At 34.5% G+C, this 17438-nt stretch overlaps 3 protein-coding genes across 11 annotated transcripts; all 3 read right to left on the bottom strand.

The window, feature by feature from the left end:
* Nucleotides 1-1124: 1124 nt before the first annotated feature.
* On the bottom strand, nt 1125-6948 carry POP4 (ribonuclease P family protein). Its single transcript, XM_083067204.1, is given in 11 exon segments — nt 1125-1568; nt 1725-1821; nt 1823-1848; nt 2548-2649; nt 3564-3622; nt 3768-3836; nt 4363-4628; nt 5006-5079; nt 5211-5246; nt 5530-5738; nt 6673-6948. Coding segments are annotated over 10 exon segments (966 nt in total). The 5' UTR covers nt 5729-5738; nt 6673-6948; the 3' UTR covers nt 1125-1530.
* Nucleotides 6949-8619: 1671 nt separating this feature from the next.
* LOC109810882 (diphthamide synthesis DPH2 family protein) lies at nt 8620-10646 on the bottom strand. Its single transcript, XM_020374480.3, has one exon. It carries the CDS (start codon nt 10569-10571, stop codon nt 9231-9233), a length of 1341 nt encoding a protein of 446 aa, XP_020230069.2. The 5' UTR covers nt 10572-10646; the 3' UTR covers nt 8620-9230.
* Nucleotides 10647-11863: 1217 nt separating this feature from the next.
* On the bottom strand, nt 11864-17092 carry LOC109810860 (P-loop containing nucleoside triphosphate hydrolases superfamily protein). 9 transcript variants are annotated; one of them, XR_002240798.3, is made up of 5 exons: nt 16917-17092; nt 13081-16512; nt 12569-12674; nt 12230-12390; nt 11864-12155 (listed from the first exon to the last, which is right to left on the bottom strand). XR_002240798.3 is itself a non-coding variant. In XM_020374440.3 (3 exons), exon 2 carries the CDS (start codon nt 16501-16503, stop codon nt 13084-13086), a length of 3420 nt encoding a protein of 1139 aa, XP_020230029.1. In that variant the 5' UTR covers nt 16504-16512; nt 16917-17092; the 3' UTR covers nt 12067-12390; nt 13081-13083. The 9 variants fall into 9 exon arrangements, 1 of the variants encoding a protein (XP_020230029.1); XR_002240797.3 differs by having other exon boundaries at nt 12274-12390; XR_002240799.3 differs by having other exon boundaries at nt 12296-12390.
* Between the last annotated feature and the right edge of the window lie 346 nt (nt 17093-17438).

Here is a 17438-nt window from a genome sequence, read left to right as displayed (position 1 = left end):
TCCTTGGTGAGTTTTTGCCAAAAGAACAATTTTATGTAAATTGTTAATCATAAAACAAACCTATTGTTATTGCTGTTAGTAGTAATAGTAAAAAAACAAAAAAAAAAAAAAAAAGACGTTGCATTTACTTCATTTAAGCTGCTTGCGAAGATTTTACTTCGCTTTAGGTGAGCGACGGAAAGAAAGTAGAAACTCTCCAAATAATAAATGTGCACTAATTTACTAATAAATTAAGGCAAAGAGACAAATGTACACTATTCCCTTAAAAGTTGAGTTATATGAGAATTAGGCTTAAAGTTTAGAACTGTATAAATTAGTCTCCTAATAATTCTAAAAGTTGCAAAATAAACCTGTCAAGAAAATCATTATCGGATATTGTCATGAAACGCCCGTAATTAATCTAGTTTAAAAATAAGAGTCCTGTATCTCCAATAGCTAAAACAAATACATGTAATTTGGGATGAAGCACCAATTTTTTATCATCTCTTTCCACACAACCTGCTCATCTAAGCAAATAATCATCGCTAAATAAAGCGGTAACACGTCTATCATACATTACAGCTGCCTGCTTGCAAGCAACGTGATGGCATATTACCCCCACAAGCTTCTTGGACATCAACTTATATAAATATTATTATATGGGAATATTTTTATTAAATGGCTACGATCATATATTAAAAAGAGGTTAAACATTTTTTTTCTCCATAAATAACTAAAATTTTGTTTTTTTGTCCTTCATTTTTAAAATGACTTTTGGTTTTCTTTTTTATTTCATTTTATTTTTTTAAGATGTGTTAAATTATATCATTATTACAAATTCTGATAATCTAATTTAATGATGATTTCCAATCCCTGAAATTGTCATACACATGCTAATTTAAAAGTAAAAAAATGGTAGTGTTGATTAAATATCGTTGTTAAATTGAATTAACAAAATTAGTGACCAAAATAAAATTTGACACATTTTACAAAAAGAATGACCAAAAATCATCATTTATAAAAATAACAAAATTTTACATATTTATGGAGAAAAAAAGTGTTTAACACTATTAGAAAACTTTTAAAATTAATATCTTCATTAGAATATATCAAAAAAGAATGTTATGTCCTGAGGCTGAACGATATTTCTTCCTGCTCATAATCAATTTCCATTATTTGTATGTAAGAAAGAATCACAGAAAGGAATGAAATGTCTGATTCCCAAGACAAAAAATAGCACTCCTGTAGCTAGCGGGAACTAATTATCTACAATGAATTATCTATGGTATCATTCCAGTATAACACATGCAGTACCGAGACGGGATAAGTTATAGAACCAGCATAAAAATCAATAGTTCTATTTGGTGCAAGTTTAACTTCAAGGGCCCGAAAAAAAAAAAAGATAATAAAAAGCCTAGCATGGGTGTCACGGTATGGTCCCCTATAAGCCAAGGTGACTGTCATTCAACTTCTTGTCATGCAATCTCCAACTTCACTACTGATACAATTAAGCATTCGAACACTTCCCTTCCCTTTCTCCCATAAAACTGCTCAAGACTTTAAAAATGCAGAAGTGATGCACGGATATTCTGTTCTTAACAGTAAGAAAAGCATTGTAAGAACTAAAAAACTTGAAATAAAATGAAAAACATAAGATGACAATAACGAGGTTCGCTCAATAACAAGATGAAGCAACATCATCAAAATCTGATAGAAAAGGGCCACAAGTAGGATGAAGATGTTACCTACAGCTGAAGGATCATCGCCAATATCATAATCCAACCTTTCTTGAACCAAGTTTATCTCCATGCAGAGTGACTTTCCAGCAATCAACTTGGAATACAAACACAGAAACCTTTTTGGGAACAACTGCAAGTTACCAATATAGAGTAAATATTTGGTCATCACAAGTTTGAAGTGGATAAATTAAAGAGAGATTGATCCTGGAATAGATAAATCATCACAACTTCAACTTTAGTCAACAAATTCAAGAGAGATTAATCCCAGAAATTGTGCTGGTAAAGGTTCCTAGTTCACAATTAACTAATTCACAATGCTGTATGAGATACAAATGAACCTACAAGGATTAAGGAATCCTCAGTACAAGAGAGAGAAAGAGAGAGAGAGAGAGAGAGGGAGAGAAACAAAGCACAGGTGAACTAAGTCAAAACCATTTTAATTTAAAAGTGGTAATTTATGTCACGACAGAATTACTGACACCCCAACAATTTTAAGTGGCATCAGAAATAGAGAAAATGAATTTTTGGTCTCACTAAAACTCAGGAGAATTCTACCCTCTACACAAAGATGTGAAGGTTAACACACTCCTCAGAATAAAAAAGTCATTCCTGTTTAAATTCTGCTAAGTTTCAAAACATAAGAAAATTCAAATTTCTTATAATTAATTATCAAACTTGTATACCAAATTAGCAATCGTTAGTAAAATTCAGGAAAAGCATAACAAACAATTGCATGCATTCATCTAAGCATTAATGGCTTATGAAATACACAAATAACAGCTTTGATAATGCAGCACCAGTCTATATTTATACATAGTGGAAGGATTACCGCGGAATTTATTATCTTCAGTAATTATCCCAAATGCTTCTGCAGTTTCACGAATCATTATGCCACTAATTCCTGTAAAATGGATTATTTTACACTCCACAACTGCAAAACATAGATGGACACAGTACAATCAGGTATAACGTGCAGAAAATTATGTACAAGATAGAGGCTAAGGGTTTGTTTGGTTCAAAAGAGGGGAGGAGAAAATTTAGAAATTTTGTTTGGTTGAGAGGAGGAGAATGAATGAAACTCTTTTTGTTTGTTTCATGAGGGGAGAGAAGGGATTTTAAAAATCAATTAACCTTTGTATTCCTATAATTTTAAATTTAAAAACATAAGTATAGATATTCTAGACATTATACTAAAAATGTTTTAAAATCTCTCTCCTTTTCTCCAAATCCCCCAATATTAAAGGAGAGTTAAAATTAGACGAGGAAGGATTTTGCTCCCATCCATCTCCTCCCCCCTCCCCTCTTAAAAATTGTACCAAACAAAAAAAAAATTATAAAAATCCTTCCCTCCCCTCCATTTCCCTCCAACCAAACATTATAAAAATTATATTGACATCTCGAAAGACCAAACCCTAAACCCTAAATTGATTCAAGATATCTCTTTTAAAAAATAAATCTGGATGAAGGACCATGAAAAAGATTATGCAGGACAGTGGGGATTTATCAGCAGCTCATCTCTATTATTGAATTCATTGCCATAATTTAAAGACAATGGTTGCTTGTAACTACATCTACTCAAAACCATTAACTCTTTCTAAGAAAACTAAAAGTAGGCTTTGAACAATTTTAACACACCTTTCAATGCACATAAAAAAATTACACATTAAAACATAATTATCTTTGGGAAAATTAAAAGTAAAAGTCCTTATAGAAAATGTAGTAATATATTGACCAGCTCATAAGTGCAAAGAACATGGCAGATCTGGGAACTGTTTTAGCATTTTTGCTAGTAAGATTATTGTAGGTGTTCTTAACTCATTTAAAAGTAAAAGAGTGCGCTCAAACCTAAAATAATAGCACCATGTAGATCTGCACCAAGGAGACATTGAGCCAATTGATTTTTCCTGCAATATAAAACAAGCCCATGGTCATAAAAGCTTTAAGAGAAAACAGCATAAATGATCAGGATTTTGCCCCCTCTTTGCCGGACAATCTAAAGATAAGAAACTGAAATTTATCAACTCGACAGAAATGATACAAATTATGTACCCAGTGGATTTAAGAATTAGCATTATGTAATCTTTCCACATTTCATGCATTGGCTTGAAAATGTCAAATCTGCAATCAGAGTAAACAACCAACTATCAGGGAGCAAAAGAAACCTCACCAAAGAAAAATGTAACCAATTAGAAAAGAGCATCTTTTCTGTATATAAATTAGAATAATTTTCTTAAACAATAGAGATTTTAGGGACCATTATTCAACAAGAGTGTTTTTAGCTAGTTTTCTTCAACGATGGCATTTTTAGGGAATTTTCATAACCTCTTAGCTCTTTTAATCCATCATTCATTATAATTAAATTTCATATTTTATTAAAAAAATTATCAATAGTTAAAAATAATATTATATAGCAATATAAATTATTCATTATAAGTCTTAAATATAATTTATATGATAAAAAAGTTCATTTATTATAACTTTTAATTATAATATAATTTATATATAGCATGAGACTTAGTTTCCAAACAAAAGCTGCAGCTGAAATAAAAGATTCCTCGCAACAATATACACTACCACTATTGCAGAGCCATAGAAATAACAATAGGGATTGACATACTCTCAGGAAGTGTACTTTTTAACTTACTTCCTGAACTCTTGAGGAAGATCTAATGATCCACACTTCTTATGTTTTTTCATAGACATGTGTTTCTTAGAGCGTTTTGAATGAATTCGCAAAGCCCTAGTTTGAGAACCAGAAGAAACCACCCGTCCTTGTACATAATTATCAAGAAGGATCCAGCTGTCGATTTTCATGTTTCTAGATCCCTGCATGTACTTTTGTGCTGCATCTCCCTTCTGGAAAAGCTCGTGCAATATGCCACCAATTGAACCTCCTCTTTCAGCTGAAAACTGCAAAATATATGACCAACAATGGTGAACAAATACATATTTCCACCAATCTATCAATGAAACCGATGAATAAAGAAAAATCAACTATCTTATCTAGAAATGAAAAAATATGAATCTTTCAAAACTGAAGATAAAGAAACTTCCTCATTTTGGTTAGACGTGGAGCACAGACCTTTATTTTAAGCTTTCTGTAATTGCCAATAGGTTAAAAGGTTGTTTATAGGATCCTTGCATCAGTTATTGTTTTAGAGTTCAGACTTCAGAGGAGATTAATTATTATGGAATTATATGGAAATTGGAAAATTTGATCATAAAATGCATTGATTAGGCTTTTTTATCGTTCTTGGTCATCACATGAGTTCCAAGAAAATAAATACCTCTTCATTAGTTGTGAGCAGATTTTCATTTACAAGCACAGAAAGTTGGGCATATGCTGGACCATCTTCAATGTCTGCAAACAATTATTAACTTAATTTTTTCAATGCATATTGGAATGATAAATGTAACATAATAAGCATATAACCCACAAAATAAAAAAGAAGAAAATAAAAAACAAATAACATATAAAAAAATGTCTAGTACCTTGTGAAGTGGTATGACCAGAAAAACTGAAATTCCCTAAAGAGGGAAAATGAAAATTATCAGCTAAATGGATGTAGTATTATGCAGAATTCTAAAATTAGCAATAAAAGTAAAACTTACAATTTTCCTGGACAGAGTGACACACAGACAGACAGGATGCAAATGAATAACATAAAAACCAAGGATTAAAGATAAAATACTTCCTAAGGTAGACAGTAAGTATTTATGAAACTAAAGAAAAATAACATAAATGAAACATCCTACACTGAATTAACTTATTAACCGGCTCCGAAGAAGGAAAAAACAAAAATTGAATTACCTTTCTTGGGTGTGACTGATGATGAATGCAACATATGTGGAGAAGGGTCATTAGAAGTAGAAGATGCAGGAATAGGTGGTTTCCCATCTTCATTTATAGTCCTTTTGTTTTTCTTTTCATTTTGGAGAACTTCAATTTTAGCAACAGCTATTCTTCTCTCCAAAGCCTCCAGTGTGCGTTTCCTTGAATCTGCAGCCATGGACACCTACCTTGGCACAATATGAAAAAGGATTAAAGAGAATAAGTGATATAAAAGGCCAAATTAGAATAGCTCAAAGAAAACCAGTGACATCATTTCATTGGTAAGTTCTTCTCAAACATCAAAATGAAAAACAAAATGCAGACAGAATAAAAAAGATTCTTAAACTGTACGAAAAAATTTCTGGGGAAAATAACACATGCAGAACAAAAACCACAGTTCCAAACGGAAAATAAGTTTTCTAATTAAAAAACCTCTTTGTTGTGTGTTCTTCTGCAGTAGCAAACCATAGTATATATATATATATATATACTAATATATAAGGGGGTACTATTTTTGATAATTACTTTTGGTTTCCATTTTTACATGGACCATTTTATCCTTTGTTTATTTTTCAATAATTACCTTTTTTTAAGAGTAACTTCTCATCCTTTTCTTTTTTATTTATTTATTTTAATACAATACAGACACAAAGTGTCTTTTCCTTGCTAGTATATATATATATATATATTCAGAAGTAAAAAGAAAATAGTAAAATGTTATTGTTAACTAAAGAAATAGAGAATTTTCAGAGTGGGACGTGCTCTAATTCATCCTCATTCTGTTAGGCAATTCATCAAACAGCACAAGGACATATCCCGTTAATTAAAACCATAAAGCCATAGCGCATGAGATAATTACTGATGTGTTCCAAATTTCGGAAGCAAATAAAATCGTGAGTACATTTTCCCTGTTTGCTAAATACACTCCCCCATCTTGCTAAATACAAGAGTTACTACTTATACGAAACAGAATAACAGAGTCAAACCTAATATTATCACATTCAGGAGAGTGACTGGGTGCAAGTTAATTAGTTAGCAATTAAAATTAAAATATGATAGAAAAGAAGTTGTGTGTTATTTCTCGCAAAGTGACATTCTATGCGATGAAAGAGTAGTGGTTACCTTAGCGAATAGCGTCAGCAAAATCAATTAAACGCCAAAAAAACAAACAAAAACTTGATCGCTACGTCAAACAGAACCTATTTGTTGCGGCGAGAAGAGTGCGAATGCCACTGCGCTATTCTAAGGAATAAGGATGATTGCGCTGAATTCAAAGACACAGCTCGGCTAGCATAAAATATAAAAATATAATTAAAATTTATAATAAAGAAATATTTTTATCATATTTTTTTGGTTAGTTCTTGGAGTATCCACCGCGATAGCAGTAACTAATCTCCTCGCTTCGTTTGAGGCACCTCAAAGGGTGAGATAGCTGGCCCCAAGGTTTAATATAGGATTATTTTTAATTATTATCAATTTTTAAAATATGGAAATTAAATTTAATAAAATAAAGAGATGAGATATGGAGAAAATAAAGATGCTCTTTTTAAAAACTCTCAATAAAAAAATATTCTTAAAAATATTTTTGTTCAAGATAATTAGTTTAAATTTGTATAAAGAATGGAAAAGAAATTATTTTAATATATAGAATGCACATGATAAATATTTAATTTTTATAATTAAAATTTATTAAAAAAATATTTTAAAATATAATTTATATAATAATTTGAAATTATAATACATAATTTTAACATAAAAATTATATTTTAAATTAATGATAAGTAATTAATATTATAATTATCATATAAATTTATTTTAAATATTAATATTTTCTAAAAATAATATTTAATTTAAAAATAAAAATAAACAGGGTAGATCGAAAACGACCAGAAATTAAGAAAAATCTTTATATGTTCTCAATATAAGAATCCTCCTTAAAGAATGATAACTGAAAACGTTATTGTTTTAAGATAAATAAATATTTTAATTTACATATTTAAAGATAGGACTTTTAAGTAGGTTCTTAACATTTTTTAGTTATTTTTGAACATATACTTTTTATAAGTTTTATTCTATTGTGCAATTAAAAATTATTGTTAATGTAATTTTTAAGATACTATAAAAATCAGTGAATTTAACATTCACGATGAATTGTGAATAAATGAACGTATAGAAATATTGTACACTATGAACCTCCACTGTTTACCCATTTAATGAGTTAATATTAACCATGATTTTATGTTCTTCAAAATTAGAGTACCTGTTTAGTAAAAGTGGTAAGGGAGTTTACAGTTTTGCAAGATTGTAAGTTCAAATATTCTTCGTGAAAATTAAGTCGTCTGTATCCTTGTATTTGAAGTTTCAATGCTTTGTCACGTCTGAGTTATTCTTTCTTCAGTGTCCTTGTTCTGTTGATTTTATTTGATTAATGAATAGTTTTTTAGCTTCTCCATTACCTATCTTGCACAATTCTTCATCATCATCTTGACTTGAATTTTTCACCATTATATCACTTGCTATATAATAGAAAAAATGGACAAATAAGAATCTGTTTACTCTACCAAGCACAAAGATCAATTGTTAGAAGGCTACTCTAACTTTACAATAGTTTTGAGAAGATAAATGCTTCATCATACAAATTTTTGCAACACGAAAGCTTTACTGCAAAGGCATGCATAATTCCTACCAAATCAGTTAATTTTTACAGCTTCAAAATCAACTCATGCGAAACCTCTTCCCATTATATAGCAGTCCTCTTTTGGAAATGAGGTCCTTATAATGTAATTAGATTAAAATTGAATATGGAAAACTTTTTCACCCTTACTAGTTCAAGTCAACTTGAATCCAGACAATATAGGTCATATCCAAGAGTCTATCCATTCTTAAAATTTAGTTGGTTATAATCATAATGTATTTCAAATTAAATATATAAACGACAAACTCATTTTTTTAGTACCTTTTTTCAAATCTTAAGTTTGTAAGCAAAATTAAGGACTCGGATGTGCATATTATGTTAACACAGGGCACCCTTATGCAAGCAACCCTCTTCAGCCTAAACTGAAACATATCAAGATTAAAATGAATATCTTAGGCAACTACAATAAGCAATTACCAAAAATAAGGGAAACTACAATAAGAGACTACAATCTCCTACCTAGCAGTTAGGATGATCTGCTATTTACACACGATCACAGTTTCATAAAGCAACTAATATAAAATCACAATTAGCCGGGTAAATACTTTTACATCCTCAATCAGAAACTGTTAACTGCAAAATTGTTCAAAAATTGTATCAAAATTTTTTTCCAATCAGGCCATGAAAGACAAACCTTATCACATTCCTTCTTCTTCACTCTCATATCAGATCAAAGAAAAGAACACTTCAGCATGTTTTCTTCTCCCAAAAACATTTTTCGAACAAAAAATATCTTAAATAAGACACCTAAAAACAAAAGAAAACAATATAGTTTATACCCTTTCAGAATAAATCGTTATAACCAAAGTTTTAAATTGTAGTCGCAGTTGAAGTCTTTGATATTGCAGGAAATTCTGGACAAATGCAGCTAGAATTGTGATTGCATTGTTGTTGCAGAGATTCTAAAAACCTTGACATTGTGGCTGAAGTCGCAATAGTAGCCTGTTTTTTAAAACCTTGGACAAATAACCAAGCAAATCTATGGCTATTGGGAAATGGCACTATCAGCAATAGAAACTCTCCTGACAGGACGAGAAGATTTTTTCACATAAGATGAATTCCACTCCCCACCATCCTGAGCATAGTAATCCATCGGATAATCTCCACCAAAATCGTTCTCATCCCCACCACAACAAGAACCACTCTTCTTGCAACAACCCACACCATCCTCTTCGCAAACCTCATTCTTCTCCCACCACCCAGGTATCGCTCCCAAAGCAACCTCTGCTTCAAAAGGAGTAAGCACCGGTTTCACAAAAGCCTCCCCCCAATCAATGGACAACCTCGGACACGCAATCTGAATCCAAGCATCAACAGAATCCTCAAAGAGTGCAATCCTCCCAGGACTCAACTCCGACATCAAAACCACCGTATAATCAAACCCTTTCTCCCTCATCATCTTCTCCAACCTCTCAAGAATCCTCGGATTCCCTTGCCTCCCAAGAGTCCCCAAAACAAGACCCCAACTCCGAGCCTCCCTCGCTTTAAAAATCGCATTTTTCCTTGACCGCTTCATACCCAAATGATCATACTCCTCCAGAAACAACTTCCCCAAGTAAGGGTCATACCTAAACGCCTTAATCCCGGGATTCGCAATCATGAACGCCTCCAGATGAAACCTGCCATCCGCCACGAAAACCAGAACGCTCTCACCAAGCAAATTCGACGACACCCTGGGCGCGGTGCAGCCCAGAACCTCCCCGGCGGAGAGCGGCTTCGCCTGCGGGATCAAAACCCTAAACCCTAATTCCTCCAATTGGGGTTTGGCGGCGCGAATCGCGGAGGCGAATTGGATGGTGCCGGCGAGGACGAGGGTTTTGGAATGGAGGTTTAGGGTTAGGGTGTGGAGGAAGTGGGGGACGTCGATTTTGATGTCGACGAAGACGTAGAGGCAGGGGAGGGTGGTGGAGTCGATGGGGACGAGGCAGCTGTGGCCGTAGTGAATGAGGAGGTCGGCGGAGAGGGCGGAGGCGGCGAAGTCGTCGACGCAGCAGGCGCCGTAGGTGACGTCGGCGAGGATGTAGCAGTGGGTGACATTGGCGAAGGTGGTGAAGATGTCGGAGAGGGGGAGGGAGTACATGAGGAGGCCCTCAGGGAACTGAAGGGCGAGGCGCTTGGCGCCGGAGGAGAGGATGCGCCACACCGACTTGTGAACCTCGAAGTTGTAGTTGGAAGGGAGGACGGATATGGCGGCGTTCAGAAGAGGGTCGTTTAGGATTGAGTCGGGGATTTGGTTTTTGATGAAACGCTTTGGCTTTGCCTTTGGCTTAGGAGGATTTACGAGGAGGACCTCTGCTTCTGCCTTCGCTTGCTCCGACCACTCCATCTTTCTTTCGCTCCACTGCCTCTGCCCTCTGCTTCCTTCTTTCCATACCAATATTTTTATTTTTGTATATAACCCCTTATTTAATTAAGTCTTTAATTTATGCTTCCTCATTAAGTACCGGGAGTGATTGAATTATCTGATTTTTAAATTTACTTTTATACATTAAAATTTATTTGAATGTAAATGGCTTGTAAGACTTTTTTTTTTTTAATTTTATACTTTTAGATCTTTATTCTTAATATTGAAATTTTAAAAAAATAATTTTCTTGAATGAAAGTTTAAAATTGTTGATACGTATTTGATGTTTAAAATTAACTGTAAATCATCTCAAAAGATAAAATAAAAGTACTTTTCGAAAATTATTTATAACTAAGTATTATTATTATTATTAACCAACTCTTTTACATTAAAATAGATAAAATACAACCCATATCATGTGGGGAGGGGTAGTATATAGTCAAGAATCAAGAATTTAATTAAAATGTATTAAAAAATAATACTTATTACAATAAAATAAAATAAATTTTGCACTGCTATTATGACAAAAAAATTTATTTTTTATTATTTTAAAAATCCTGAAAAATTTTAATTAGTTAACTATATACTATCAATAAAAAAAAATTTAATTTAGTGAAAATTATTATCCTTTTTTTTTATGTTATTTGGAATATAACAAAGTCACTTTTCTAAATTTTTTCAATAAGTTTCAATTTTTTCTTTTAAACTTGTTTAATCCTGTCCTCGTTAGAAAACGCGAAGTTAATGATCAGTTACTATATTAACTTTATTGACTACACATTTTGAATCAATTAAATGACATCTCTCTCACTTGCGCATATCCTTATTACTCTCCGTTGTAATATGATTTTTCCCTTCCTTCAAAACATCTTTGCATTCCTACTACAACTTTAAATAACTAACAAAAATTAAACTCAATACTAATACCTCTCAAAAAAACAAAATTGATTTATTCTTTTTATTTTTAAAGTAAAAACTTAGTTATTATTAATCAATATCATGTCCAAGTATTCATAATATTTTTCTTTTTCAATTTGAATTTGATAACTATATTTTATAGTAATTTCATATTAATCTACTATACAATTATAAAAAAAAAAAGTATAAAAAAAAGGTAACTCTTGAGTATGTATATATATATAAATATAACAAGATGGCTGTATTCTAAAGAACAGGTATTACTAAAATCAGAACCGTGAGTATATATATAGGCTCCACATAATGATCAGTAATTCAATAATTGAGAATTTTTTGTCAATAATTCCTAAAAATGCTGTTGAGCAAACCAAATAAAATTTTAAAATATTCCTAAGAATTACAACATAAAAGAGAATTGACGGGTTTCACGAAACACAGTACAATTGCAAAAAGGTTTTATGAATGTTATGATATGAGCCTAAACCGCGGATTTAAATGCCATGTTAAGCATATCTATTATATGGTAAACTTGTCAGATATTCAATTATGGTACATGGGCTTAAATATATAAACAGTGCCAGTAAGGCAAATGCATTAATACTCTCCATCAAATCTTGTTTCCCATACAAAAGGACATCGAATCAAAACCTGAAAGATACACATGTATAATCAGATAAATAAGCACATAATACTAATAACATAATAAATTTTACAACTCGTACATGGGGTCAGTTAATAAAAACGGTTTCTTCAAATCAAACCGAACCTAAACGAAATAAAAGTCGCACCACGATCAGCACCTTAGACAGTCCCGATGCAAGCGCGGTGGATAGAAAAATATTGAGCAATCGAGCATAGCTGCATACGTTCAAAAGACCCCCACCTGCACCAATACGTCCAAAGGATAACGATTTTGCGCAATTAAAAGTTAATAAAAAGCAAAACATATTACTTGACATTTGCTAGTATGCAAAAAGAAAAAACCATTAGCAGTTTAATATATGTAGACACACAGACAAAAATAAGACGATGGGCCGGACTTTCCACAATAATATTCATACCTGTATGACAACGAATGGGTAAGAAAGGCAGACAATATGTGCAATTTGTCCCAGATTGGGGCGCGAGACAAGAGTGTTTAAGAGTCCCATTACACCTTCACGTTGACTACCAAAAGTAGATTTACTTAGGTTGCGGAACCTTTTAAAGAAAATAATAACTATACAAAAACATCACTAAAAAAATAACAGCAGATTGCTAAGAGATTTGATTATAAGCCATATCAAGTTTATTTCCAATTTAAACCCAGAAAAACTGTATATAAGTGCTGAACCAAAAGAAAGTCCACCCAAAGAGGATGACCGAGAAAACCACTTAATCCAATCAGACCATCCAGCCAAGGATAATTATACAGCTATATGGTTATAAGGAACAAAATAGATAACGAAAAACCAATAACTACAAAGCTGGACAGCCATTTTTTCCCTTCACAAGTATGTAGCATAAGGCTTATAAACAAACAAACATTATAACAAAATTAGTAACACTAGGCTCAACTAGAATAGGATCTTACCCTTTACACGACAGAGTATTTGCCAGGTTGAGTTCCACCAGGAAGTTGCAAAGCCTGATTTGTGATGTCTTCCAATACACGCTTCAATTCAGCTTTAGCTCTTTTAACAGACTGCTCAGTAGGACCTTCAATGAATAAGTAGAGTTTGCGTTCCCCAGGTCCTGGGATTTTGCCAGGTGGGAAAAACTGCCCCCTGGTGGTAATGGCAGCTCCAGTCCATTCAGAAATAGGACCTAAAGTTTCCTTGTGTGTAACCTTCCATCGAGCATTCTGGGGGAAATCATTTATTTCCAACTCGGCCTCATAATGCTCTGGTAATGCTTCTGATTGTATTTTTGCTAAGTTGTGCTGCAAGTTTATAGCAGCTAATGCTGCTCGAGCGGCCCCATCATTTGCAGCAAGGGGTAGCCCTGTCCCAGGCAAGACTGTGGCAGTCTGGAGACCAAGAACAGCTGGCAAAGAAACAGGTAGTCCACCATTTGTCATCAACTGAGCAGCGGAGATGGGAGTAGGCAATGCAGGAGCATTCACTTTAGTGGCAGCGAGAATCTGAGCAAGAGCAGGATGCTGTGAGATATCACCTCCAGCCTTCCTAATACCTTCATCTTCATCTTCAGAATCTGACTTGTCTTCTTCAAACCCATATTCCTTGGCTTGTGCTTTCTTTGCTGCTCTTCTCACCTCATCTTCCTCTTCATTAAATTTAAAGCCACTGCCTCCATAACCAGTCCCATGGGCTTGCTCCAGTCCTTGGTTCACTTTTGCCATAAAGCTATCAGCAAGAGCTTTCAGATCATTGGGAACAATCTGCTCAGACAGTTCCAAGGCTTTCAGCAGATCAGGTGCATATCTTGCCTCTTCCTCAGAAATAAATGTAATGGCACAACCCTTTCGGCCGGCTCGTCCGGTGCGCCCAACACGATGTACATAATCTTCATAGTGGTTAGGAACATCAAAATTGATCACCAATTCAAGCTCCTTAACATCTAATCCCCTGGCAGCAACACTTGTTGCAACCAATAAATTGCAAACGTTGCTCTTAAAATCAGATATTGTGGATTCACGATCAGTCTGGTCCTTAGCCCCGTGAAGTGAAAGGCATGGATAACCATGCCTGAGCAAATCCTTGAACAAACTATCACATTTCTCCTGTGAGTGTACAAATATCAAAATCTTTCCTTTCTCGTACCATTCCCCCAATATTTCTAAGAGTCTAAGGAACCTTTCATTATCTGGCCTCACCTCAACTAGCTGGGTTATGTCTTTGTTCACAACACTCCTCCCACCAACTTGTATTTCAACAGGTTTATTCAAAACCTTACGAGCCAGAATTTCAACCTGACGGGGGAAAGTAGCAGAGAACAAAACCGTTTGACGATCGGGACGAATGTTCTGAACAATTCGTGTGATTTGAGGTTCAAAACCCATGTCAAACATCCGATCAGCCTCATCCATGACAAGATAAGTGACTCTACGCAAGTTAGTTATTTTTCCACTACTGGTGCATAGTATGTCAATCATCCTACCTGGAGTACAAACAACTATCTCAGCACCGCGTTTCAACTCACTAATTTGTTGAGCAACACCAGAGCCTCCATACACAGGCACGCACCTGATACCCATTACCTTAGCAAATTTTTTTATATCACTGTGAATCTGTTGAACAAGCTCCCTTGTAGGAGCCATAATAAGCCCAATAGGTCCATCTCCGGCAACAACTGGTGGCTGATCCTTGATATGCCTCAGCATTGGCAGAACAAAAGCAAGTGTTTTGCCTGACCCAGTCTTAGCAATCCCTATGCAATCTCGACCACTCATGATTACAGGGAGTGCTTGAGCTTGAATAGGCATCGGCTTTTCAAAGTTCATCTTCTTTATTGTCTCCAAAATTTTGCTACCAAGTCCAGTCTGGTGCCACGATTTTATAGGCTTTGGCACATCCTTTCCATGTATCTTCAACTCCAACTGCTTCCTGTATACTGCAGCTTCTTCAGAAGTTATCTTAGAGATCTCCTTCACTTCAATATAAAAGTTTTTCTTGAATGGTTCATAGTCAATCTTTGAGTGGTCAACTAAAGAAAGCTTCTCAGCTTTTGTCTTCTTCACTCTTTTCATGAATTCATCATCATCTTCATCCAATGGATCCCTCTCAACTTCATCATCTGCATAATCAGACTCAGACTCTTCACCAGGAATTATTCTGCCAATAGACTTATTCGAACCTTTCCTTGACTGTGCACCACGACTTTGCTCATTCCCCTTATCTTTGGATTTTATGTCAACAGCTTTATCAGAAAGTGACGATGTCACAGCATTGTTTAGCTTCTCAACTTCAGGTAGAACCATAGAATTCATGAAAGCGTCCAATGGATCTATTTCCTCATCTGCAGGAGCACCAGCAGATCCATCCTGTAAATCAGATGCAACTGTCCCATTATCAGTGTCTACCACCATTGCATCCTTAGGTCCCTTATCAGCAGGCTTGTCATCTTCATCTACATCCATACTTGTATCATGCTTCCCATTACCTGGACCTTCTTCGTCATCAGATTCCCCTTCAAGAGTCCAGGTCTTTCCAGACTCAGGTTCATTAGCACTTGCTTCACCATGCTTTTCTCTTTCTGCTTCTTCCTTCTTCCTCCTTAGCTCTTGCCACTCTTGAACTCTCCTCCTTCTCTTTTCCATTTCTTCATCCAACCTCTTTTGTTCATCCTCCATCTCCTCTTCACGGGTAGGTTTTCTCTCTTCATCTTTTGTATCTGAATCATCTCCGCCACTCTTTTTTCTCGGGCTTCCTTCACGTTCCTCAGTTTGCCTATTTTGCTTGCCAACACTCCTTTCCCTCTCTCTCTTCTTGTAATCACCATCCTCCTTCCTATGCCGCTTTCTATCTCTCTCCCTGGATTCACCATCACTGTAATCACTGTCAACTTCCCTGCGCTTCTCCCTCTCACGTGTTCTCCTCCCCCTTTCTCTTTCCTTTTCCTTCTCTCTCTCATGATCCCTCTTTTCCCTTTCCCTTTCCCTTTCTCGTTCTCTCTCTCTGATCCTCTCCTTCTCCTCTTTTCTTTCCTTCTCTCTTTCTTTCTCCCTTACTCTATCTGTCCTCTCCCTTTCCCTGTCTTCCCTATCCCTTTCCCTTTTCTTGTCTCGAACTCTTTCTCTGTCCACATCCTGAACATGTGCCCTATCCTTATCTTTATCTCTGCGCTTCTCCCTGTCCCTATCATGCCTGTCTTCAGAATCGGTACTCCTCTCTCTCTCATGTCTCCGGGAGTCTCGATCCTTCTTCTCCCTATCCCTGTGCCTCCCATCGTTTTTATCCTTAGTTCTATCACGGTCACGATCCCGATGACTCCTCTTAGAATCCCCATCTTTCACCTCATAATCTTCTTTCCTTGATCTATGTTTTCCCTCATCCATTGCTTTCTCCTATAAATTCACAACTACGTGTTAGTAACGATAGGCAACATACTGCAAACACACAGTATCTCCAAACCCTAGAAGACACATTCATTGAAGAAGCAGACTGATGCGTATGCCATACAAGGATATATAGATGCTTCAAAGCAATTAAGCACCACAAATAAATTATAACAAATGAAAATACAATAAGAATATTTCTCCGAATCAATGCAAACCAGTAATCTAAAATCACGGAATGGCATCAAGCAGAAACAGAGCGTATCAGGCACTTCAAACCGTAAACTAGGGATTCAAATTCACACGATAGAATCGACCGCAGTAGAACGCGAAAACCAATTGCAATTGAAATGCATAACAACAACGCAAGAGAAACAAAAAGCATAGTATTGAAAGAATATAGAGGTGCGAACCTTGCGACGAAGCTTAAAAATCGAAACTCAAGAGAAAAACAAATGGATTTCGCAGTCGCGGCTTCGCGTAGATGCCAAGCTCAAGAGCTAGGGCACTCCCTCGCGGCGGCAACCAAAAAACGATAACGGAACTACTTTCAGTGTCGCAACACAACGAAAATATAACAACATCTCAGAAACGGTGATCCCGTTTAACTTAAAGCGATTATATGAAAATATTTTTTTCCAGCTAATACAATTAAATATTTTCGAAATACATATTTTACAATTGAATATTTTAAACAAAAATACATTTTAATATTATTAATCTATACTAATATATAAAAAAAATATCACTTTCAATAATTACTTTTAATTTTTATTTTTATATAAATTATTTTATTATTTATTTATTTTTTAATAATTGTTTTTTTTATACGTAATTTTTATTTTTTTTATTTTTTTAATATAATATAAGCTTAAAGTGTCTTTTTCTTACTAGTCATTATAATTATTATTTTCTATCGTAATATTTTTACTATA

This window comes from Cajanus cajan, chromosome 11 (assembly GCF_000230855.2).
Source record: "Cajanus cajan strain Asha chromosome 11, NIPB_CcT2T_4, whole genome shotgun sequence".
Lineage (NCBI taxonomy): Eukaryota > Viridiplantae > Streptophyta > Magnoliopsida > Fabales > Fabaceae > Cajanus > Cajanus cajan.
Note: the sequence above shows the minus strand (reverse complement) of the source record. Positions and strands in the feature narration are given on the sequence as shown.

Excerpts from the sequence above, each read along its gene's own strand:
- LOC109810882 (XM_020374480.3), bottom strand. The coding sequence starts at position 10,571 with ATGGAGTGGTCGGAGCAAGCGAAGGCAGAAGCAGAGGTCCTCCTCGTA.
- LOC109810860 (XM_020374440.3), bottom strand. The coding sequence starts at position 16,503 with ATGGATGAGGGAAAACATAGATCAAGGAAAGAAGATTATGAGGTGAAA.